This window comes from Taeniopygia guttata, chromosome 9 (genome assembly GCF_048771995.1).
Source record: "Taeniopygia guttata chromosome 9, bTaeGut7.mat, whole genome shotgun sequence".
In the NCBI taxonomy this organism is placed as follows: Eukaryota; Metazoa; Chordata; class Aves; order Passeriformes; family Estrildidae; genus Taeniopygia; species Taeniopygia guttata.
This window is the reverse complement of record NC_133034.1, coordinates 2,067,185-2,091,890: the sequence shown is the minus strand read 5'-3', so window position 1 is coordinate 2,091,890 and position 24,706 is coordinate 2,067,185. Positions and strand designations below refer to the sequence as shown.

The 24,706-nt window shown below is 42.1% G+C and overlaps 1 protein-coding gene across 1 annotated transcript in view; it reads right to left on the bottom strand.

The window, feature by feature from the left end:
* The window catches only part of LOC100218614 (glypican-5), a 348,060-nt gene that overhangs the window by 246,369 nt on the left and 76,985 nt on the right, over nucleotides 1-24,706 (bottom strand). The window contains exon 3 of the mRNA XM_030279863.4: nucleotides 18,727-19,421. Within this exon, the coding sequence (XP_030135723.4) occupies nucleotides 18,727-19,421 (695 nt within the window). The remainder of the gene's footprint in view (nucleotides 1-18,726; nucleotides 19,422-24,706) is intronic.

Below are 24,706 nucleotides of genomic sequence, written 5' to 3'. Positions count from 1 at the left end.
CAGCACAGGTAGTTTGTGGTATTTAATGTTTGTACCATCCCACTGAGGGCAGAGCCCCACACGCTGCCCTGCAGGACAGAGCTGCGGCAGGGCAGCAGAACATGTTAGAGATAAACAGAATAAACAACCTTGAAACCAGCACAGACCAATTATGGCTTCTTCTTTGGCAACGGGGCAGAAAGACAGAGACTTTCTACAATCTCGGAATCACCAATACCCACAGATTCCAACACCTTCAGGCACTGGAAGGCCACAATGAGGCCACCCTGATCCCTTCTCTCCTCCAGCCTCAATAATCCAAATTCCCTCAGCTTTCCTCACAGGAGAGGCGCTCCATCCCCCTAATCAAACCTCAAACCATCATGTCCTGTGCTCCTGCTCCACTGTCCTTCCACAAGGACAGAAAAAAGTGGCAACTGGAAGGCTGCAGGGATGTTTCTACAAGGAACAGGGACTTGCTAAGGAGTATTTAGCAGCACCCAGGCTTTTACATGGTGGTCAGAATGTTCCCTGCCTGCAACTCACAAGAAGATGCAGTTTTTCAGGAGTGCAGGACAGCACTGCTTTCACCATATCCAGCAAACTCTTCACACAGCAAAGCACCAGAGCTCAGTCCCAAGGAGCAGCAACCTCTGACAGACACAGATCCCCCTCCAAACGTGGCAGCACATGGAGATCACACAGCTCAGGGGAAATGTCACAGAAAATCCCTCTTTCTTTCTCTTTTTTCCAGGTTTTCCCATAGTTTATTATGGACTTTTTATTCACATGTCAGTATCAGAATCTATTTACTAAATGAAACCTAAATAATGTCAAGGTTGTCAAGGCATTGACCTCAGAATCAAAAGATTCTGATCAAATTCAAAGTCAAATTTTATTAAAGCACCAAGCAGGACCATTTGCAGTACATAAAAATGTGCAAGAGCACAATACCAATCACATCAGCATGTTTTATTACAAACATTTTATGTTTATCTTGACAAAAAAGATAAAAAATTGCAGAAAATTAAAATTAATAGTTCTGATTTTTAAATATGAATGGCTTGTTTTTTCTTAAAATATCTTCATGTTCAAAAAAGTTCAATCGCCTCAAGTAAGTGGACATAACATCTGTTTTACAAAAGTGAATTTAGGAAAGTCACAAACATCAAACTGACCAGTTACACATAAAAATATGTATGTTGATGTCACATCACCAAAATATCCCAGAAAACATATTCACCATGGCTCCTACCACTGGGGTTCACCATACTTCACTCTTGTTCATTACCTGGAGGAGAACTGGGACCTTATTTAACTTTAATAGTTGTAAATAACATTACATCAATTTCCAAATTTGTACTCAAATTCAATACCTGCACTTTGGGCATTTCATCATCACTGTCACATTTAACTTTTACTGCTTTCTTTAGATTATGTGTTTGAAACAGATCAAAATACTTTCATTTAAATTTTTTACATCTCCACTTCCAGTAAACTCTATGAGCATGATCTTGACTATATTCAGTATATTTACAGAACTTCTGTATTTACACTGGAGTAGTGAACAAGTTACTGGGACAGCCTGTACTTGGATATTCCCAGTCCATAATTTTGAATGGGGATGGCACTGTAACTCAGTGCTTTGTGTCAAAAGAATGCCAAGTGCACACTCATAACAAGCAAATGAGCTGAAATATAAAAATGTGCTGTGGCTTGGAAGCTGAAGAAACTTTCAGGCTCTAAAAAAGCACAGCAATAAAAGGGGAATATTTTGCTATGCAAATCTCAGTATATTTTTTCCTCTACAGAGTATTAGGTCCCTAAGTAATTCACAATTAATAGGTCTGTTCTTGACAGAAAATGTGTATCTTGTTAAAGGAAGAGAAGTTTGTTACTTTTACACAAACAGATTTAAGAGTTTCCAAAAGCTGAAAGTGGTGTAAGCACTTCTTCAGAGAGGTACTTCTCCTCAGAGGTATAATCTTACCCTTTTCAACAGGGGCCTGTTAAAAGAATTTATTTGTGAAAGGATAATCTTCTGCAGTTTGAACTTTCTCACCAAGCTGCCTGCTCATTGCTATGCAGGGTGGGAGGTGAGGCTGCTTGCAATGCCAGCCATGTCTATCGAATCAGAACTAACCTTTTGTTACATTCATTTTCTCTGCAACTTTCTGCCATCAGCAGCCACCTCAAAAAAAAAAAAAATACACTTTTGAAGCCTTGGTGCCTTTTAGGTAATTCACTTCCAAGCTGGTTCAGAGTAAGGAAGTTTGATGGTTTCGTGGAAAGCCAATCAGGACTTTTTGCAGAACACAGGAATGTGTGGCCTTAACTTTGTCACCTCCACTTTGTAAAAGCTCATCAATTCAAAAATAAAAGGAATGTAATCTCACACTGTAACACCAAATTACACCAGGGTCCAAAAAATAAAGACCGGAAGACTGATTTCCATTAGTTATCAATGCCATCAGAATAGCAAGATTCAGACAGCAAAACAGTTTCAGAAAGAAGAAAGATCCTATTAACAGTCAGCACTAGTGATACACAGAAACACACTAAGGAAAGCAAAGAAAGCTTGATGTCTACAGTACTCACTACACTTTACAGAAAAGCAATATTCATAAGGAATAAGTGCCTGTAACCTACACCACACACACAAAAAAATATTAGCGCTTGCTCACTAAACATCATAAATGCCTATAAAACCATAAAACACACACACACAAGTACCCTGCAATCCAAAAATCCAACCCATGGTCTCTGAAGGAGAAGCACACAAAAACAGCATGTAAAATTAGAAAAACTTATTAAGCAGGCACTGGGGATGTCTCAAAAATACATCTTTATCACAATCTTAAACCAAAGAAAAAGCACATGATAAAATTATACGTTTTTATGGTTTCTCTTTTCATTCAATGCTCTGTATTTAATTTTCAAAGTATTAAAAAATCATCTTGGTAAAATCACATACTGTAGGGGTACATGTACTGGGGAATTTGGTAAAGAAGAAAAATTTCTTTGTTAGCCAAGACACAAAGCATCTAGAGAGGCTAATTCATCACGAAAATGCCAGGATAGCTGACAGCTGAGTGACAGAGCAGCCCTGGGCTCGCTCCCTCTCCCCTGCATTCCGTGTCTGCCCCTCCTGGGCAGCACAGGGCTGTGCACAGGGCTGCAAGCAGGAGCCTGGCTCAGGAAAAGGGGACAGGCTGGCCACAAAGCCCTCACAGCCAGCTGGGAATTCACTGGTCACTGAATTCCCAGTCAGGTGTAAGGGAACCTTCCCACCCCTTTTCCTCCCTCTCCCCCAAGGGAGATCAGGGAGCTCTGCCCAGCCCTGCAAGCACCAGGCTCTGGCAGCGCCACCTGACCCCTGCCCAGGTGCCCATTCCCAGGAAGCACAGTGCTGTCACCTGGAGCTGCCATCCCACATGGAACTTTCATCCCACCTATCCCACACAGAGCTGCCATCCCACCTGGAGCTGCAATCCCACCTGGAACTTTCATCCCACCTATCCCACATAGAGCTGCCATCCCACCTGGAGCTGTCATCCCACCTGGGAGCTGCCATCCCACATGGAACTTTCATCCCACCTATCCCACACAGAGCTGCCATCTCACCTGGGAGCTGCCATCTCACCTGGAGCTGCCATCCCACATGGAACTTTCATCCCACCTATCCCACATAGAGCTGCCATCTCATCTGGAGCTGCCATCCCATCTATCCTACATAGAGCTGCCATCACACCTGGAGCTGCCATCCCACATGGAACTTTCATCTCACCTACCCCACCTGGCAGCTGATATCCTGCCTGGGAGCTGCCATCTCACCTGCAGCTGCAATCTCACCTGGAGCTGATATCCTGCCTGGGAGCTGCAATCTCACCTGGGAGCTGATATCCCATCTGGAAGCTGCCATCCCACATGGAACTTTCATCTCACCTACCCCACCTGGGAGCTGATATCCCACCTGGCAGCTGATATCCCACCTGGAGCTGCAATCCCACCTGGAAGATGCCATCCCACCTGGAAGATGCCATCCCACATGGAACTTTCATCTCACCTACCCCACCTGGAGCTGCCATCCCACCTGGAGCTGCCATCCCACCTGGAGTTCCCATCCCACCTATCCCCCCTGGAGCTGCCAAGCCCCCTGGGCATGGAGGAGCAGCCCTGGCTGAGGCACAGCTGAATGAGGAACCCGAGTCCTGCTGCACAAGCAGGGTCAGGGATTGGCAGTTCAGCCTTTCCAGCTGCCACTCAATCTCCTGCTCACTTAAAACAAAGCCTGGGCTTAAGTGCTTTATGGGAATGGGGCCAGACTGCTCAGATTCTTGCAGAAGTGAGCCCTGTGTTTTTATATCCATAATGTTAGCTCAATCCTTCTGCCAAGTAAACCTCTTTTCCCAGAGTTTTGTTTATTTTTCAGGACTGAGCTCAGAGAGGGCTGGGGGTTAACCTCAAGTACAGTGGTCTGATTGCAATATATGCTGAAGACACTTTCTACTGAAAAGGCAGCTATATGAAGTATATTCAATTTATTAGTCCCTAACTCTGCACGGGACAAGCAAAGCAGCACAGGGATAAGTGAAAGTGGGGTTCTCCCATTCAATTTGTGAAAGAATAGAGAGTATGCAGATGAAAAAGTAAATTAAATAATGCCAAGTCCAAGTAACACAGCTTTGGATCATTTATGCTTTCAGTACCTAATTTTTCTCTGTATATTTAAAAAATCTAAAACTCCAAGATAAAAGAGGAAGGGAAACAAGGGAGTACTTGGAAAAAGACTTCAGAAGCAAACATTTGAGCAAAACCACTCAAATAGAGAGATTATTTTCCTAATCATGACCAATGTGTTGGTGAGAAATGACCCTAAAATAACCCTAAACTTTTATACCCAAAGATAATCAGCTTCCAAAATCAAAGCAAGAGATAGTTTGGGCCCAGGAACTTTGTGGGAAATTCATTTCTGTAACACCTTCCCCAGGTGGTAGCAATGGCTGAAGAGGGTCAGGTGGGGAACAGAGCAGGACTGAGCTCTGTCCCACAAACCCTGCAAGGCCACACAGCTTTGAAGGCTATGAAATCCAAGCAGATTTGAGAATCTTTGTTTCCCTTCTGCTGTTTGAGTAAGTGTACTTCCTTGGAGAGATTTCACTCAGAAATTTAAGAAATGGGGGGGGAATAGAGCAAAAATGGAAAATTATTTACAGTCTTATGGCTCGGCTCAAGAACATTTCGATGTTCCAAAGCAAAAGTGGCCATGAGGTCTCTGGCAGAAAACCAGTGAGGCACAGACTTTCTTGTTCTATCCTTAACCTTTCACAAAGCATTTTACAGACAATGTACACAAGGAAAACTGGAACCACTCAGCCCTTGCAATGACAAAAGCTAATATTTTAAGTCCCCCTCACCCATTAGTGCACAAAGTAATGATGGGACAAAGACAACTTCTTTGGAGTCTGATGTCAAAAGATGGTATTTATACTACAGAATACTGTAAAGAAGTGATGAAACATTTTCATGGGTTCACATGCACTGGGGGGGAACATGAAAAGACTTTTTGAAGTGTATCATGTCTTATGAATTGGAAATCCTGGGTCACATGTGGTCTCAAAATAGAACCATGGACTGATTACACATTTTCATAGTTAACTATAATGATCAAGCCTTTATTTTTTACTGTCAGATCATGACAAATGCTACTTCCACTAATCACCATGAAGAATTAAGCTCATATCAAAATTCAGAGTCTTCCAATGGAACAGCTCAAATCCTGAAAGAAGGTGACTTCATCATTCCATCACAGATGAAGCCCCACAGCTGAAGGCATATCCTGGGCAAGCTTAGACAAGGAGAAGTACAGATTACACATACTTAATGATTAAATCTTGCAGGGTAATGCATCACATACCTCACAAAAACCCAAACAAAACACAAAGTGCCTTTTTTTGTAAGACCCATAGGACCAATTAAAAGGAGAGCAGCAAAAGAAACTGGACAAATGCCCTGAAGATGTGCTGCTGTGTGGGTGTGAAAGAAGGAGATACACTCCTGTCCCTCCCCAGGTATCAGCAGCAGGGAAGCAAACACCTGAGAAGGTCAGGCTGAGTGCTCTGGAGAACTCACACACAGATTAGTCCAGCCAAGCCCCCTCCAGCATAGGCAAAATAAGGCTAAAACCAGCTTGAAATGGTAGGATCAGGCAAGCAGGACAGTCTAAGGGGCAGACAGACAATACTGATGTTGATAGGTCCTCACCAGCATTCCAGACTCTTCAAATATAGGGGAGGTGGGGGGGAGTCCGTAATTGTTCTTCTAGCTCTTTTCCATGTCTTGTACCTCAATTTCCTACGTGCCTTTCCCACTGCTTTGCCTCCATATTCTTCTACATCTCTTTCTCCTGGGTTAGCCCCTTTTTCTTTCCACACAAACAAGATTCTCTCAAAACCACTGCCTGTCTCATTCTAACTATGAATAGTGTAATTTTTCTCTGTTACCTCAAATCACTGTTTCATTCTTTGTGTGTGCCTCTCTCCCCTCCTGCCAATGTCCAGCAGTTCAGAAACATACATGACAAATTCCTGTCACAAAAAAAAAACCTTCCCAGACATGATGGACAATTCCTGAGAATTTGCCATGTTTAACTTCTTCCTGCAATCTGCTGTTCCCTAAAAGATGTGTTCCTTGAGTCTGAGCTTTTACTCCCCAAATTCTCATCTGTGTCACACACTCACTGGAAAAAATAGAGGGGAAAGCATGTAATTACAATACAGAGATCATATTAGGAATGAGAACCAAGGGTAAACTCCATATATCAAGTACAGCAGTGAGTCAAAACAAGCTATCTCACTAAGTGAAGTTTTTAACAGAAAGTATTGACAAAGAAAGAAAACGGGACAAAGCATGGACATCTCCCTAAAAAGAGCCAATGGACCTTTCCAACAAATATGTGCAAATCTTTGAGTACTGCCACTGTGATGCCATGGGAGCAAACCAGGATCCCTCTGTAAGGGTACAGCAATGGGCAGAAATGGCCCAATCTCCTCTTCCATCTGCCCCTCCATCCTCTTCCTGTACATCCAATTTCCTGCTGCTCCTGCCAGCCCAGCAGACCAGGTCCAAACTGCACTCCTGATCCACTCCAGCTCTAGAGCACAGACTTGAATGCTTGAAAGAGACAGTCTAGAAATTACTGTATTTTTTCCTCTTTCCCCTATCCTCTGTTCCTTATCAATATTTCCAGTAGTAAATGCCTTCTAGGGAGCTCTGTAACAATGAGGCCCACCTCTGGGAAAATGAGGATTCACATGTTGCCATGGCTCACGAGCTCATGAGCTATGGGTCTGTAATAAAAGCAACACAATTTCATTAGAGAGGATTAAAACTGTTTGATCTCCCAGAAAACAACTACAGGGGATAGTGCAGAGCACAGCAGGTTTGCAAAGTAACAGAGATTAGAGGCACCAATATACACTTCAGGTAAGGAAACAGAGGCTCTCAGCATTGTAAAAAATCAGGTTTGGAAGTTGTGTCAGTGACTGCCAGTAACTCAGGTGTAATGCAGCTGTCACAATGTTCAGGCTCTGTCCTGACTTGAAAAATCAGGTATTTTATACAATCTCCAGTTAGTGACATATAAGCCAACACATGCTTGATGTCACAGACAACAAAATTTGTGTATTTTTCTATATAAATGACAAATTTTGCTCTGAGCAGAGTCGCCTTGAGCTGGTCAGGGCAGACACTTGGATGGCTGCAGAAAACATTTGTCTGCTACAGAAAGCATTTGTGCAGCCTTAGGCCACATGTCTCTCTAGGCTTCAAGTATTTAAAAGGAAATGCAGGTCTTCTATAAATGCAGGTATAAGAAGTCCAAAACTACCTTTTATAGTTTCATTTTCCCTTATATAAACTGCACCCACTTCTCTGGTTTATACAGACATAGGTGGACAGGAAGAAAACTCAGTGAAGGTTTTGTATAGCTGGACTAGAAGAATAAAAATTAAGTAAAGCTTCACTACAATTAATAAAACCTAGAGAAGCACAAAAAAATAACCAGGGCCTTTCACCTCATCTGCCACAGGACACACACCCCACGAGCCACCAGGCCCCTGTTTCCAAGCTGTGCCCCAGGTTCATCCACAATCTAAGCATTTCAGCACCATGTGCTGATGCTGCTGCCCTCCCTAGCACAGCTAGGAAGCATTACAGCATTTCTACTGTAACACCAAATGCTAGTAATGGTCATTTTTTCCTCAGTTTTTCAAATTAATGTTAACCTAACTGAATGATTTACTGGGAAAAAGGAGAGGAAAAGAAAATTTTGTACCCAGCTGAATGAAATATGTTCTTTTTCCCAGTGTACAAGACAGAATCACAGAATAATGAGATTGGAAGAGACCTCTAAGATCATCAAGTCCAACCTATAAGACAGAGGTCTTCAGAAGAGGCAACCTCTTTTGGGGCAGAAGGTGACAACAGTGCCAAGTGGCTTTTCACTCCAATCCCATGGCCCATCTACTGTCAGCAGGTTGAAGCCTTGAACTCAAGACAAATGGAAAAGCTGAACATTATCCCCAGTTCCTGAAGTGCCTTCAGTGAAGCTGTGACAGCTGAGGGCCTCCTCACTCTCCATCTTGCCTTGGCACAACCCAAAGCTGCTGTCCCTGTGGCTCCAGACATGGCTCCAGCTCATGCCTCAACTGTGGCACACCGGGAGGCAGCCAGCACTGGTCACATGAAATATTTGACAGGGGAGAACACATTTTTATGTTCTTTCACACACTGAATCCACAGACTAATGTCCACAGCTGTGGCAGGCACATTCTTCTCTCTCTCAGGATTTTTCATAGAGGTGCACAGAGAGAAATGAAAGAGAAAACAATTTCTATTTCTGCTCCTTGTTTTCCCATGTGGAATGTGTTTGGAGAATTGTTTACCTGGGGTGATGCTTGGATGGATTCTGGTGAGGATTGTTTGAGCCTGATGGCCAATCCAACCCACCTGGGGCTGGGCTCTTGAGAGAGGGTCACGAGTTGTGAGTGAGTTAGATATGGTAATTAGAAAAAGTAGGTATGTAGTCTTAGTATCTCCTTTAAATAGTATATTAATGTATTATAGCACAGTTATAATAAAGAAATCATTCAGCCTTCTGAACTGGAGTCAGACATCATCATTTCTTCCCACCAGGTTCACCTGCATACATCTATACAAAACTCCCACTGAGTTTTTCTCCAGTCCACCTACGTCTATACAGACCAGAGAAGTGGGCGCAGTTTATATAAGGGAAAATGGAATTATAAATGGTAGTTATTTGACTTCTTGTACCTGCATTTATAGAACACCTGCATTTCCTTTTAAGTACTTGAAACCTAGAGAGACATGTGGCCTTTCTAAGGCTGCACCAAAAGCTACTTAGGAGCAAAAAAAAAAAAAAAAAAAAAGGAATTCAAAGTAAAGACAGAAGAATTATTACACAGTTTTAGCTGGAGATTGAACTGACAAAACCCCAACAAAACCCCAAGCTGTTTGTAAAAGAACCTGCAGCACTAAGACTGTTTGGCACTGCAGCCCCTAAAAGGTGAGCAGGGACATGAAATGAAGACCCATAAGTTAACAGATTAGCCCCCACATGCCTCACTGATAAAAACAGGACTGGAAGTTACTGATAGAAAAAAAACTTAAAAGTTACTTTACAGCTCATTTTTTTAATTCAACAAAATGTAACACTGTTCAAGGTACAGTGGTTGGTGTTTGTTTGGGGTTTTTGGTCATTTTTTCCCCCAAAATATAAACTATGCTAAATGCAAAATCAATTAAAAGCTTTCTGACCTATCTTAAAAATGAAACGAATCTGGGAACATTTATTGTTTGAAGTGGCAAATCCTCTACTGGCAACCAAATGGTTAAAGAAAAAATAAGGGAAAAAAAGCCTTGAAAGACTCAGGAGAATTAGCTGTTGCTAAAACAATTTTATGGTCCTTTCCACTCCAGTGGAGGTAGTTTGTATGGCTGACTGGAATCTATTCAATGCTGTCAAACATCTAACACTCCCATAGCCAGACGCCTCACAATGAATAACAAGCAGCCTCGCTGCCAATATGCTCGAGCTGCATTTTTTACCAGGGACTGGACCCCAACCCAGCAACACTCCAACTTCATTGTTCCATGCCTTATTAATTTATAAGACCAAAAATTAACCACAACTAACAGAAGTACCAAAATTCTAAAGCAATGCAGCTACAAAATCCATCATATTTAACAAACCACAATACAGAAAGTCAGCTTTGTAAAAAGAACCTGCACATCTAATTTCTCTTTTGTAGTTTAAATTGATTTCATAATAGAAAATAACACTCAATTTCAGCAGACGACTTCCATAATCTGTGGAGGCTTACAGTAAGTGCACAGAATAAAAAAGAAAGAAGTAGAAACAATGAATAAAGTGTACACAACACTCGTTGAAACACTAAGCACATCATCTGTCATCCTGAGTATCATCATTTCCATAAATATTATCCCACCCATTGATTGCCTTGCTCAGTGCTGTGCTTCAAGCAAAATCCTGGACTCTTACCATATTTACATCCTTCATTGTTCAACTCTAATAACGGAGAAGCGCTGACACCAGTCTCATATTCCAGGGAAGACAGAGAGTGCTCAGTGACAGCCCTGGCTCTGGGAAATTACAGCCCTGCTCTCTTGGCAGCTTTATGATTATGGCTCTGACAGGCCTTGTGTTCTGGAGCTCATATCTGCCTTGGGCACATCCTCCTCTCCCACAGCACCGAGCTAAAGTCAAACAGGACACTCACATTACCATCGAGGTATCCTTGAGCATTTTCAGCTTTGGGGGGGAAAACGAGCACCATTCTCACCATGTTTAAAACAGCTGATGACTCTGGGGTTTACTTTTAATTATACTTGCTGCTGGAGTTCCCAGGATCTAATTCTCCAGGAACCATAAGGTGGTGCTGAAAAATTCCAGAGCCTGGGTTTGTAAAACAAAGTGAAGCAAAGCAGCTGTTCTGAGAAAAAGTGGCCATATCACACCAAAAAAACCCAACCCAAGTCCACAGCAGAACTCATGAGCTCATTCTTATTAAATAAAAATTGCTGCTGCACTTTCAGAGCTGAGTTGGTTACCCACATTAAAAAACACAGCTTTGAAGGTGTGAAGAAAAGCAGGGGGCTGTGAGTATCAGTGTGTGCACAAGTGCTTGTGGATGCTTGTGTTGTTCTTGACAGCACTTGAACATCACAGAGAGACAGGCTGAACAGCCCTGCAGTGGTCAGGGACACTTGCTCCATCAGCCATGCCCTTTTAAGGATGTTTTTAGAAGTAACATCAATGAGGTATCATTGTTTTCAAGCCTAAAGAAAATAACAATGAAGGAAAAAAATGTAAACTTCAGGGATTTATTGCCACTGAATTATTTTACCTAAATACAGGTAGTATCCATAATATGAAGTGAATTATCTTTTTTAAAAATTCATTTTTTACAGCACTGTTTAGGCCTCTTGCTCTGAAAGCAGGCTATTTCTTTTTACTTATCATTAACCTGCTGTCCTTACTCTCGACATCTGCCCTACAGCCTTCATTAGCACATGCAATGGAGAAGAAGAACCCAAATTATGCAGAATTTCATCTGGTTTGAAGCAGCATGCATGCATATCTCCAGAAAACACTCACCTAACAGAATTTCTGGGACGTCACAAACACACACAAATACCTGACACATTTTCAACAAACACTTTGGCAATAAAATTAAGCCAATCAATGTACCTTGATTGTAAACAGGAAAAATAGTCACAAAATGACAAATAGTCCCAAAACCTTAACCACAAATGATTAATCACAGATAAAGCTGGTCTCAGACCAAAAGCAGGTTAAAAGTTACGTCCATCAATTCCACTGATATCAATGTTTAACATAAGCCTTTTAGGTTACATACTTACACAAAATCCAAGATTTAGGGAATGAAAAGTAGAACTTGAATACTGCTCCAGCAGGCAGAAGAGAGCTTTTCATCTTACTAGAGACTAATGAGTCATTAACAGTGTGGTTAAGCACTACCAGCAAGTGAGCAGCCAGTTGGGAGGCAAGATGGGCCTTGTGAAGGAAGCCTTTGGGGATGAAGAGACATCCATGCAAATGCATCATCACTCCTGCAAAAGCAACTGAAGGCTGCACAGTTTATGTCAAATCAAATTCTTAGCTACATGTTCAGTCAGACAACAAGACAGCTGGATAACACCCAGCAAATATTCTCAGAAATAATGCAATTGTAATTACGTGGTGTTTCTTTATTCCTGCTCCACTTGATAATAGATTTTTGGAAATAGGTATTTCAATTTAACCTACTCCATTTTGACATAAATACTTCATTTCAAGCAGTTCCATCACTACAGATGAGATGATCCTTACCACCAGGAAATCAGGCTACTCTGTGGTGTCAAACACCTGCATGGAAGAGAACTGTCATTACCCAACAGGGGCCAGGAAGCTCCTTGTATCCCCCCAGGGAGCTGTTCAAGGCTACATGAGCTCTAATTCTCCAGAGGACTTCTGTAACAGATGGAATTAAGGCAAATGCATTAAACAATGTAGATTATTATTTCCAGAAATACAGTACTCAAGTGTCAAAATGCTTTTAAATCAAGCAAATGGCATGTGGCAAGACTTACAAAGCTGACTACAAGAATTAGATGCTTACACTCCATGAAATTCAGTTGATTCCAGAGATATAGCTCCACTGCTTTTTCAAAATTCACCCATGACTGACCATAAGATGAGAACAGTATCTTAATGAGTATAAAGCCCAAGAGAAATAAACCAGGAATTTAATGCTGACTTATTTTTGCATGTTTTACACCATGATGAAAGCCATCCTCTTCCCCTTCCCACATAAACAGTCATTGCAAAGCGTGCCCTTGGGGTAATTCCCCTGGCTTTTAGAAGGTCTCCTCCTGCCCTGGGATTCACAAAGGATTTGGACCTGATGTACATCCACATAACCTGAGTTCATGAGAACCAAATATGAAAGGACTGCAAGAAGTGCTGCTGAATCAAACAGGGCTGCTTGGAGATCTTTAACACAAACCCCATCACAACTGAGGGCTCCTCCAGTTTCTGTTTTCAGAGGAGGTTTCCTGCTAAGTGTTTAGAAAAAGCAAAATGTCATTTAAAGTAACATACCTTTCCCTGTCCTATTTTACGGTTGTTTTCTGCAATCTAACCACAAGGAATTGAATATACTGCTTTAACCTCTGCTAAGTACAGTTTTTATACTTATTGACAGCTGGTGTTGATCATTTGAATTGGAAAACTTGCAGGAAGGAAGCACCTGAGTTCAGCCCTGAGTGTTCTCCAAAGTCTCCAGGAGTGTTTTATGATACCATTCAATGTCATTAATCAAGCAGTTCATTACTGGCTGGCAGAAACTCTTTGTTGCTGTGAACTCACTCAGCACAAAGTTATTTTGTTCATAGTACTGCCACTTCCTTTTCAAATTTGTAAGGTTACTGTGCATCAACCTCCCGCTGCTGCAAATTTGGCACTCTTTTCTCTAAGCTTTTCTTTCCCTAAAGGTGACCATTCAACAGAACTTGGGTCTTTTTTTGTTTATTTCTGCATTACTCATAATTTAAGACACTCAAGTTATTTTCTGTAAGCCTTCCAGACACTGTTTTATTTTTACCAGAAAATTTACAGTAAGATTTTATGTTTGTTTTCCCCAAAGGCCCCTCCCCTGTAAGTTCTGGCTCAAGGCCACTGGAGTAACACAGGCATTCCAGGATACCCCAAGTATGTTTTTCCACAGGCAGATGTCCCCTTCTATCCTTAAATTCAGACTAGAAGGTATCTACATAGTTTGCTTGCTCAGTGCAAAGGTCTTATATGCTGCTTCTCAGCAGGGGTCATCTGTTTTGGTTAAATGCAACATTTAAACCCACTGATGGAAGGAGATTGATCAACCAGCCACCAAGAACAACCATCTATCTACATGTATTTTCTGTTTGGTCTTTTTTTTTAACTCCCCTAAGCTCTAATTTGCTGTTAATTCTTTGCAATTTGCCTCCCAGGTCCCAGTGACATCCCCAGCTGCAAAGGGCACAGCAGAAGTGGCTGGACAGGCACGGAAAGTCCAACCCCTTTGTCTGGATTTCCTTTGTCAGCAAGGACAACAGACCTTGCTAGAAGCTTTCACCTTCTCATGCCTTTCTTGTATTTCTTCTGAGTCACATGAACTTTTAAGAAACAACACTCAAATGATCTGCCAAAAATAGGCATCAGAGAGTCTCTTCCATTACAACCTGAAACCAGACCCTTTAAAACACAGATGGTATTTAATGGATCTTTTTTCAGTATTATTCATCTTCCTCCTTGATATCTTCATAACTTGTAGAAAGGCTGTCATTGATTTTGATCCAATTTTGATCACAATTTCTATTTCTGTGCTTCCTGACACTCCTGCAATTCCATGCATCTTGCATCTTAAACATCCCTCCTTTTCTGTATTTTTCCTGCCTCTATCTGCTCATCTTCCCGAAGTTTATTCTTCTATCACTTTTTTATATCACTGTTATCACATTAATTGGTGAGATTTTCTCCAAGAAATTAACTGCCTCCAGGCACATCTTTCTGCTTTCTCCTAGTGCTTAATCTCTGATCATATCTCGTTTTTATAATCCCTATCAAGCCTTTTATTAGCTTTTGCTTTTATTACTCCTAAAATCACAAAACACAATATGCTGGACTTTGCTCTTGGCTAACAGTTATCCATTGTAAAAATAGCAGGTCTGTGGCTTTTTACATTCTCCTCACTTAATGCTTTCTCAGCCATTATAACATTAGCAACAAGATAAATACTTTATGCTTATGAGCTCCTTGCAGCAAGAACACAGAGAAACACGTGCCTTCCCACATTCCAGATACTCTGCTAGCACACATCCCTTTGCATGTCCCACCCTGTGGGCAGGCAGGCAAAGGGATTCTGTTCCAGAGACAGGAGAGGGGAACCTCTGGAACCAAGAAGTGGCACAGCTAAAGGAAATCTGGTGATTCACGAGTGCCCACTGGCCCAGCAGGAAACCCATCCCACAGATCAGAGGTGCCTGGCAGGAGCAGCAGTGCCACTGTGGGGGCAGGATGGCCAAGCCTCACTGACAGCCCCAAGTGAAGCACTCAGACCTGGAGTTGGGGAAACTGGTCAGATTCCAGCCATTTCTATCCAACAGAAATCTTCACCTTGTTTCCAGCACCCATCCCCATACACAACCTGCTGGAGCAGGACTGCACATCCCTGCTGGCCCTACACGAGCCATGGGAGCACCTCAGTGGGGTTTGGCTCCAGGAGGGTGGGCAGTGTTTGTTACCCCACTGCTGCCTGAAGTGCCAGCAGCACATGCACCTCAGAACTGCCCCTCCTCTTCTTCCTCTCTGTGTTTCAGCTGAGAGTAGTTTATTTTCACTCTGAATAAAAAATAAAATTAACATCAGGAATCATGCATAAGTACAGAGTTTGTACAGCAATACAGCAACCGAACACATGAAAAAGGAGACCAGCTTTAAAACAGAAAGGCAGAAAAAGAAATAAAGCAAGAGGAAAATGCTAAGGAAGGGTAAACCAAGTGGGTGTGTGGAGCTGGCAGCCAGGGCTCCCAAGCAGAAGGAAGGACAATTAGATTGAGCAGATGAAAGCAATGCTGATGATTGCTGGTGCTGCAGACCCGGGCTGGCCTGCATTAGGCTAAGTAAGCTGGATGCAAGCCAGCATCATTGAACAAATGGCATGGCACATCCCCAGCAATCTGAGCAGAGATTACCAATATCTTAAAGGTGACCTTTCACACCAGCTATCCCAGCAAATCAGGCAATTCTCTTGGCTGTAATGGACAGGATCAGCAGAGGCCACTCTCCTGAAGTTATGCACGCCTCATACAAATAGGATTTTTAGGTTTAGATTTAATATCAATTGACTGCACCTCATTTGAGCAAAATATCCTAAGTGGTTTATTGGTTTATTTCAGCCCTTCCGCATTCTAAAAAAAACCATAATCTAACTTTCCATTATTCATTATCATCCAGGCAGGCAACAACAGAAAAAAAGAACCCTAATTTTTAGCCATATTGTCTATTAAAAATGTAAAATGTTTCCTAAAAGGGCAGGCGCATTAATTAAGGCTGCCTCAGGATAAATGAAGATTACTAGGAGTGCTCTGCTTTCCTGGATGAGTTTTCCATTATAATCAAATGAAACCAATTACTGCATTTGTAATGGAAACTACCTGAGCTGAACATTTCCACTTTTACAGAAGCTGGGGAGTAAAGTTCACTAGCAAAAAAAGGTCTCTAAACACTTAGGGAAGGAAAAGAGAATGTATCTTTTCTGGAGAAAATAAAGAATCCTGGAAGAAAAACCAACAGTAAAACACTGGGTACAAATCAAATGGCCCCAGTGTAATTGAGAATCACAGCCTGGATTCCCAGAAGCCATCTCCAGCAGGAAATCCTGAACCTGAGCACTGAACTCCCTTCCGCTTCTTCAGAGGAGAAAATAAAGCTTAATTAGGCTCAATTTTCTAAATAATGGTTATCCTCTGTAACTAATCAGGAAAATTTTAAACCAGTATCAGATGAATGCTTGTTCAAATAGTGAAACATGCTCTGTCTTCTAAATATCATCTTACTCTGCAGGCAATTGAAAGGATCGAGGGTAACACACACATTGAGACATAGCTTTTATTTTCAAACATCCTTTGCCATCCTACTGAGCAGCCCCTAGAACAACACACAACAACACCTTCTTCTGCACATGGCGGGTCTGCCAGTGACAGAAAGCAAAGATAACTTCAGGGAAAAAAGAATTAATGGCATTTCAAAAACAAGAGCGTTTTCTGAACTTATTCCAAATGGAAGAAGGCAGATGTTTAAAGGTATTGCTAGGGAACTAAGAAGGTCCAAAATAAAATTATTTGAATAATCTTTAAAGAGAATCCAGAGCCTGAAAGACACCTTAGAGAGAATTCTACTTCCAAATCACCGAAAAGCAATACACCCATTGAGTTCATCCATAATCATCCAATATTCACCTGGATCATGAATTTTACTCCTCAGTAAGCTAAACAAGAGCATGTTAATTATGAGGCTGATAAAGACAGTGGTAAGTTATGTTTTAGCATTCTGTTGCTGAAATTAGCAATGATGCTCTACAATGATTCTAGAGGTATCCATTTATAGTCAGATAAAACCAATATACAATAATAGTGTACTTTGATTTCTAGTTCCCTTTTAGACTCATTTAAAAACAACTTCTGAGTATAAATAGGGGCAGATGCAGGAACATTGTACATGGCATGTTCTAAGTTTAACACTCCTCCATGAGGTACACAGTGACCAGACTTCAGCACAATGCAGACCTGCAGAACATGCAGGCTCCAGTGCCCACCATCCTACTCAAGAACCTGGACAAATTTCTTAGAGATTTTCCATGTTCATCTTTGGATTTGAGATAAACTAGTAAGTTTGCCATTCATGCAAAGGAAAGGAAAACTGAGGCAGAACTGAGTTTTAATTAAATACGAACTGAGTTTTAATTAAAACACCAAGTGAACTTCTATCAGATTACAACAAGGGGTTGGGGTTTTTTTATAATTTATGTATTATACTGAATCTAGGTATGGCTCTGTCAGGTGTTCTACAGTGAAGGGAGCTGCAATATTAGGGATTTTGGAAGGTTACAAACACAGAAGCATTCTTCTCCTACTAAAAAAACCTTCCTTTGTTTATAATAGACTCTGAGACAGCTTCTTTCTGTGGCACCTGTAGTCTACCTTCTCTCTTACACGATGTGATGACCAAAGTTCTACACAGAAAATACATATTTAAATTTGTGCATTTCCATCTTTGTTCTCTCCAAGAATTTCTTTATTTTAAAGACAGGCAGATCTACCTGCATTTTTTAGATTAGTCTTTATACCCTACTTAAAGCCACACTGCTACATTTTTTTCCACTGACAGTTGTGTTAATACAGACGTAGTCAGCTACATCATCAGTCATTTCAGTAATTTCTAGCCTGATCTCCAACACCTTGAGAGAATACCTGTCAGTCATATGCTGCTGTTATTTATGTGACAGTTCTACCATCCTAGTTCTTTCCCCTTAATCTACAGCACTCGCAAAGCTGTTTCAAATTCAAATGGATTTTTATCCTTTACTTATGTAAATGCTGCCAAATAATTTGGACTTTTTCATGCTCTTTTTCCAACTTCTGTATGATAGGTGTACTTATTACAGACCTGTAGCACCTTGCTGATGTCTCAGACAACACAAAAGTAAAGGGACTGTAAAATTGTGTAAGTTAATTATTTTGCCTTTATTTAAAAGCTCACTTTTCTAGGCCCTTATACCAAATCCTGTGGGTGTCCCCACATGCCAGAATAACCCTTGATTGATATCCAGTATCACAGACCCCAAATTTTTGTTTAGGGGACCATGCAGACAAGGCAGAGGTCTCTGCTTTACTTGGTTCCTTCTAAAGAAACAAATCCCCCCAACCCTTTCGTTGCAAAGCAGATTCTACCGAACCCCATCAGAACTAAAGTCCGCATGGATTATCAGACACAGATCTAGTTAAAGACTAAAAACTGCTGCAAAGACAACAGCACCTTCTTTAAATGTTTATCCACTGAAGGAGGAAATTGATGAAGGGGAGTAACAATAATTAGGGAGCACTTACTGTGGCAGAGAGCTGCGGTCCGTTCAGCTGTGCGTGCAGGATGGCCTCGTTGATGGAGCTCCAGATCCCTGCCAGGGCCGTTTCCAGCTCGTGCGAGGCAGCCATTTCGTTAGTCAGATATTCCAGCGTGGAGATGAACTCCCTCCACTGTGCGTCCAGCTCTGCCACGCTGGCCAGGCAGCCCCTCATGACATTGAGGCAGTATCCCACGCAGGGCCTGATGAGCGTCAGGCCCTGGCAGTGCGGGCAGTACTGCATCTTCACCAGCGCCCTGCTGCACTCCTTGCTCAGAGCCGCGTGCTCCGTGCTATTTATCACCTCAATGCCCAGGCTCAGGGCCTGGCTCAGCATCCTGCTGGCCCACAGAGATTTTGACAGCTCTGTAACCATGTTTTTAGAATAGTGTCCAAAAGGATTTATGTCTTGCCTTGTGAGCCGCAGACACTCTGTATAGTCCTCTGACAGATCTGTAATTCCTGGGTTTATTAGCCGGCTGTACACCAGAGGAAAGAGACTGTCAAAGAACCGCAGAACTGCGCTTTCCACTGTGGTCTCTGCGCCCAGAATGTAGAGAGAGATGTCTGTAAAAAGCTCCTTAACAGGCTCTGCTGCTTCTTTTGCCATAGGTCTGTAAGCTGTCTCAAACAGGGAACTTGTGCGGTTTTCAGCAAAGCGAAGCAAAGACTCAAAGGCCTCTAAAAAAGGGGCAGGGGAGAGAAAGAACTAGAGGTTAATGGCAGGCACCTGAAATCTTGGTCACAGGACTAACACTGTCTGAACAGGAACATCAATAGTTACATGAAATCTGCAATATCAGTGCAGTAGCAGGTAATACAGGTTTCAGTAGAAATGTGATTAAAGAGATCCCCAAGTATTGCCTGTGCATAATGAAGGCAACACTTAATGGTTTCTCTTAACAAAAAGATGAGTCTGTTCTCACTAGCCAGACCCTGATCCACCAAGGACTTGCACAGATTCCAAGCCACGACTGGAGCACAGCACAGGGCTGTGTAAGGTGGTTTTCAGAAGTCACACTGCATTTGGGCAGCTCAGATGGATACACTTCCAAAGCAGCCCTCAGCTCAATTGTGAGGCAACTGAATATACACAGAAGCTGAAGGTTTTGTTTCACAGTGCTTGAGCAGGTGGCTGAGAGGCACTTCTTGCAAAGTACAACCCCAAGATGAAGGAAAAGAATAATGCTGTGTGAATAAATTCTCTCCCCATTAACACTGGCCATTTATGGACACCAGCCAGTGGTTGGGGAGGACTTGACATCACGTCCACTACGATCCAAAACCAAAGTGAAATAAAGAAATCAGGAAAAAACTATCTCCTTTAATTACACCATTTCTGAGTGGCCTAAGAAATAATAATATTTAAGGAGTTCCATATTTAAGACATTTCAAATGGCACATGGTAAGTATTATACACCCAAACCACTGACTGGGGTGCTAGAATTCATGGACAGGGCAAGGAAGGGATCAGTTTTCCAGATTATTTTTAATGACACAGAAGACAGTAATCCACACCTTTCCCACTGCTTTCTTTGGAAGCTCTCCAACAAAAAGCCTCTGACATAAATCATCCTCGCACTCCCCTGGGTGGCAAGCAGCTCCAGTCGGGGCAGAGATCTGTCACTCCATACCTCCCGAGGCCTGGCCAGATAATGGGGTTTTGCTGTAATCCCCCTCTCCATTCATGGAACATCCCTGTGCTCTGCAGCACAGCCCCACACAGAGCAGACACAAGACACAGCTCCAGATCAGCACACACGGGCAGGGTTTGCAGCACTGTGCTGGCCCTGGGACAGCTCCCCGGGCAGCTGAATCGCTGCTGCCATAAGCATTACAATCCCTTTTAGCACAAAGTGTGCTTTAACTACACACATTATACAGCACACCTCACTGGACATTCAGCAGCAGCATTCTGCTGCAGAAAAATCACTTCAGCACTCACACTGCTATTACAGCAACTAATAGCTTGGAAGTGCTTATAAAATCCTAGAAATTAAGAAACCAGATACACTCGAGTTGAAAAAGATGACAGAACATTCTTGGCAGAGAAACACCTTGCCAAGTTTCAGACTGAAGCAGAGCTGACAACGATTCTGAAAATTGGATCCAGAATAGAAATCTTGACACAATCTAAACTGTGGTTTGTTGTGTGCTACTCACAGTGTTAAAAGGGGTTTTTGTTTGCCAGATCACCTCAATGTGTTCATTTCTAAAGGAAACCAAAACATTCTTTTTATCATAGTAAAAACTCAATAGAAGCATTACAAAACATAAAACCAGGTTTTTAAGTTTCCTCCCTATGCATGGTCCCTTACAGATACTCAGTTTATCATTAAATTATGGGAGCAGGGACTGTTGTCTAAAGTGTCACCAATCTTACACTCTTCCCTTATCTTCCATATCCATAAAGGCAGAACTGCAGACATCACTCTCCTTACCTGAAAATTAAATTAAATTCATCTATCAAGATGCTAGTCTTGTTATTTTCCCAAGAAAAAAAAAGCCCCAGTGAAACATATGAGCAAAACATCCACTGGCAGCATGCATCCCAAAAAAAGAGATTCCAGCAGATTCCTGGGATACTAAGTTGCAGGCTAGAAACCATGTAGCATTTTATTTTCAAACCTCTTAACTGTGAAATTCTGCATTCTATTAAATAAAATTCTGCATTATTCTGAGACAAGTGTGAAATCATGATATGTAATAATGACATTTATTTTTCATGGCGTAAGGGAAAAATTGTTATAGCAAATAGCTTCACTGCTCCTGCATGAAGAGCCCTCACACCAAAAATATGGCAAAAAAATAATGCTTGGGATAACAGATGAGCTGCAAACTGCTGTAAGGCATCATGTGCTTCCTTATAACCACTGGTCAGACACAAAATGTGACTCATGCCTGAGGGCATTTACATTTCAGAAGGAAATATGCAGGTGCTTTTCTATTTTTAAGGCATTAAGAAATGTTTGAGACAATCCAATTACTGTTCTTAGACCTTTAAATCAGAAATTATTTAAAGGGGCTTCACGCAGTTAAATGATGTGGCAACAATGGACAGCTTGAGTTGTGTACAGGGCAGGAGCTGATGAGGTGATTAATTATGTGCTTTTTAGTGCACTCTGTGTGGTACTTTGTACAAAGTTTCTAAACTACAAGAAAAGTTTACCACTATCTGCAAGACCAGCTTCTCATCTATGCCATCAAGTACACCAAACTTCAGATCGTTATGAACTCATCAAAAGCTGAATTCTAAGCCTAAAGATACACTGGGAGAATTATTTGATCATTTTTCAGTGCTTTTGGCTTCAACACAACCCTACCAGCAGCATAGAATATATTGCAAATATATAAATTCTGAACAGAAATAAGTCTTAACTGAAATAATCCAACACCTGATGAAAATACCAGATTTGGAAGATTTTTGTCTTCCACTTTTATGAAAACAAATAGGAAGGTGGAGAGCAAGGTTTGTTCCTATGCTGCTGAGAAATCCTTTTTTGATTTAAGACTACAGGAGAAGTGAAACAACAGTTAGTTTTGAATTTTGAATGCCCACACTGGTGGCTACTTAATGAAAGTCAGGCGGCATCACCTTCCATGGGGAGAATTTTGTTCAAACCATGTGCTCACCAAACACTTGTGCCTGGACATTCCAACACAGTGATCAAACACAGCTCACCTCTGGAACTTCCCATCTGTCCTGCTGGGGTTCTGGAAGGGGCTGTGGGGCCAAGCCCAGCTCTGCCAAGATCCACGCTGGGTTTGCTGCTGCAGTGACAGCACCACCCTGCCAGGCCACCCAGCCCAGCCTGCCCCAGCCCTCAAACTGGATTATGGTCAGTCTGTCACACACACATGAAGTGTGGAACTGAACTCCCCAGCTAGGTAAAATCAGAAAGTGGTGTGTTTCTTGACAGTGCCCGGCACAAAGGGAATTATTTCCCAAAGGCCAGTGCAAAAAATCACAGGCTCCTGCTCTCTATTTATCTAAAAAATCTTACATACCCATATCATTCCCAAAATGCCTAATACATATTCATTACCTAACCCCACCTACCCCTGCTACATATTAAAATTCATTTAAATAAGTCTGAAGTTCCTTCTACACCCATGCAGTCTCCTGATTGCACTGGGGTGGTGGGTTCTGAAATGTGTCTGTGGGCTCTGAAATGGGACAGGGGTCTGCTGAGGACAAAGTGACCCTTTACTTTGGCCTTGTTGGCAGGCTTTGGACCTCTTTGCTACAGCTCAAATTTCAGGGCCCAGGTGCAGGCCATGATCCTCTTCTTTTTCACAATTAAATATTCATCACAACCTGCTTCTTTAAACAAAGTAAAGACAGGCAAGTGATGTATTACCCTAGCTTTAACTACTTTATCTGCTGATAATTAACTATCCCTTATTATTTCTACTCTTCTTGCTATACTCTTAATTGTTTCTATCCCCCCTAACTATATCTAGCTAAACTTTTTTCAGTTTCTTCAAACCCTTGATTCACACACAGATGGACAAACATTGCTTTGCAGGTACAGCATTAGTGCTCGTTCATCCTGAGCATGGCACAGCTTGGTTTGGAGCAAGAGCTCCCTTCTGACAGAAACACATCCACCCTCACACAGAGGACACTTCCCCTCTCCTCAGTCAGCAGCCACACCTCAAATTCCTCATGCAATGAGAATCACAAAGGTTCCTGCCTTATCTCACAGCACCTCTTGCACTGTAACACCACGGACTTCTTCAGTGGAATTTAATCCTGCTTTAAATCCACTGCACGTCACAAAATGCTGCAAGAATGGAAGTGTTTCTGCTAAAGAACAGTGCTACAGGGAGAAATTAATGTAGGACGAATGTGTCAATCTGCTCAGGGTCGCTGCACCAGCATTCTCCAAATATCTCCTCTATTTTCCCACCACCTGGGGGTCTCTTTGGGGAAAAACAGGTAGATATTAAGTTTCTCATGTCACATAAACACCGCGTTCACCAACTTGAATGACCTCCTTTCAGCAGGAATAGCTGCTTGAGTTTTTTAACTGCTGTCACCTCTGTTTTAGTCTAATCGAGTGCAACAGCTCTCCAAGTTTGTGTCCAGGCCACCACCTCTTCTCCTGCAGCCTTATCCTCCAGCCAAGAACCAAAGATGCAGAAGTACCACACATCTATTTGACACACTTTCTGCAACAAAAATCCTTCTGGGTGTGTTTATTTTGCCAGACTCTGAGACAAACAGCAACACAAGCTCAAGGAAAGATGTGAGCTCAAGGAAAGATTCAGTGAAGTGCACCGAGCTGGTGTCAGAGCCTGCATTGAGAGTTGCCTTCATCTCATGAGCTCTGGATTCCTTACAGTGCATGGAAGGCAGCAGATGTGGTCTCAGGGAACACACACAGATAGGAGCTTTCCAAGAAAATCTGGACTGACATATGATAGCCATGCTTAGAGCAGGTTCATTTGCCTTCCTCACTCATGCAAGACCTTCACAAACTATTTAGATCCTTATTCTGTAAGCAGCTGTGGGGCTCAGATGGAGAGCATTAGGCAAGGTTAAGCAACTTCCAACTTGCTGGATTATGATTCAGCCCAAACCTACATTCTTTTCTTTTCAGAGATCCAACACAGGAATATTAGCATGGAAACTTCAGCAAAACAAAGGCAACCTACACACCAGATATCTCTGCTCAGAGAGGATTATTTCTGCCCCAGAGTAGCTGAGGCTAAGATATTAATGCCTGAACCCCCTTGTCTTCAAAAACCAGAGTCCTAACACTCACTGCAAACCATGACATGCCCGTGTGAAAGGGAAGTTCCTGCCACTGCCACCAGATTTCTGTGTGCCACTCCAAGCTGGCACCTTGCCCACAGAACTGACCAGGTAAGACCATTGTGCTAAAGCAGCAACTCTCCAAGGAATCAGTGATTCCCTGCACTCTGCAGTAACTGACTGCCTGCTGGACTTCCATTAAAAA